Here is a 1,713-nt window from a genome sequence, read left to right on the forward strand (position 1 = left end):
CCAAAAGAAAAATAATATTAAAATAAAATCACCCTTTTTCTACAATTTCGTCACGTGGAAATCTAGCTACCTTTATCAACTCCTAAATCAAAACAAATAAATTAATTATTATAATAATACACTCAATCACCATACACGTGGCAGCTTCATGATATAAACTAATCAAATAAAATACTATAAAATACCAATTTCGAAATAATATAGATAATAAATAAATTTTTATTCAAAAATTTTGGGATGTTACAATCTCACCCCCTTAAAATAATTTCGTCCTCGAAATTACCTGCGTTCGGGTCCTCTGTTGTCCGTTCCTGGGCTAAAGCAAAAACTCGGGCCTTTCCCTTCTTTTCTTGTTCATCATTCTTATTCAAGGGGTCTTCTTTGCAATTTTTGGAAATATGCCCTATTTTACCGCATCGATAGCACACATGCTTCCCAAACAAACATTCACCACTATGCATTTTATTGCACTTTGGACATGGTGGAATGGCTTGTCCAAAACTTGATCCAAAATTAACCTTTTTATTCTGTCCCTCTCCCCTCCCTTCATTGGACACATTCCACTTCCTCTTTCCTGGTAACTTGGCCCCTTGCTGGGGAATTTGATCTATTTCCAACCTATTTGAGATTGCTTGGGCAGTTTGCAAAACGTGCCTATAGGTGGTGAATTAGTGGGACGCCATTATTCCACCAATCTCAGGATGCAATCCTAGTTCGAACGTCCTTGCTTTCTTTGCTTCAGTATCCACTAGGTGTGGTGCATATCTTGAGAGTTGTTCGAATTTTCTTTCATATTCTTCAAGTTTCATCTTTCCCTGTCTGAGTTGAAGGAATTCTGTCTCCTTGCAATCCCTCAGGGCTTGTGGGAAGTATTTTCCCATCATTTCCTCCTTAAATTGCATCCAAGTCAGAGCAGGTTGTTGTGCTTCTGTTCTAGTGCGAGATGCTGACTCCCACCAATGGCCTGCCGTGTCAACCAACATAAATTCTGCACATAGCACCTTTTGAGCATCAGTGCAAGATAGATGTTTGAAGATTCGCTCCATTCCTCTTATCCATTCTTCAGCTGCTAGTGGGTCTAACTTGCCATCGATAGTTGGGGGTTTATAGCGATGGAACTGTTCCACGATTGAGCTAGTGTTGTTAGCGTTTGTACCACGGGGACCACCTTGTGCTTGTTGCCTACCCAAATCTTGTACAGCCCTTAGCAAATCTCTGATGATCGTAGTTTGATTTTGTTGTTGTCTCGAAATTTTCTTAACACAAATAAAATTTTAATTTAGGAAAAAAAATGGTAAACACTTCTAATATTTTTGTAACAACGAAGAATTTAATATAATTTCCAAATCCTTACATATAAAAAAAAATTTGCTCTTTAAAAAATCAAATAAATAAATAAATAATCCAACTTTTCCTAAGAAAATAAATAACACTTATCCCTAATCTAGAATCTTCTTTTTATGCCGTCTCATCATCCGAAGTAATGCATGACTCAGGCTCGGAATCCATAACCAAATCAATGAAATTTTGTGGTTGGACTTCTTGCTCAGGGTCTTCTGGCTCTGGTTTGATCTCCTCCTCTGGGTCCTCCTCTGGCTCTGGCTCCGGCTCCGGCTCCGGCTCCGGTTCGGGTTCGGGTTCGGGCTCGGGCGCTGTTGTTTGTTGTCTATGGTTCCATAATATTATGATATCTTCACAGTATCCTTTAAAATC

General features: G+C 38.8%; 1 protein-coding gene across 1 annotated transcript; it reads right to left on the reverse strand.

Moving 5' to 3' along the window:
- Positions 1 to 668: 668 nt before the first annotated feature.
- On the reverse strand, positions 669 to 1,666 carry LOC111389432 (the record flags this gene model as incomplete). The annotated part of the gene is made up of 2 exons (XM_023014353.1): positions 669 to 1,118; positions 1,465 to 1,666. Coding segments are annotated over 2 exons (652 nt in total), but the record flags the coding sequence as incomplete, so codon positions are not given.
- Between the last annotated feature and the right edge of the window lie 47 nt (positions 1,667 to 1,713).

Source organism: Olea europaea, unplaced genomic scaffold, assembly GCF_002742605.1.
Source record: "Olea europaea var. sylvestris unplaced genomic scaffold, O_europaea_v1 scaffold5899, whole genome shotgun sequence".
Taxonomy (NCBI): Eukaryota; Viridiplantae; Streptophyta; class Magnoliopsida; order Lamiales; family Oleaceae; genus Olea; species Olea europaea.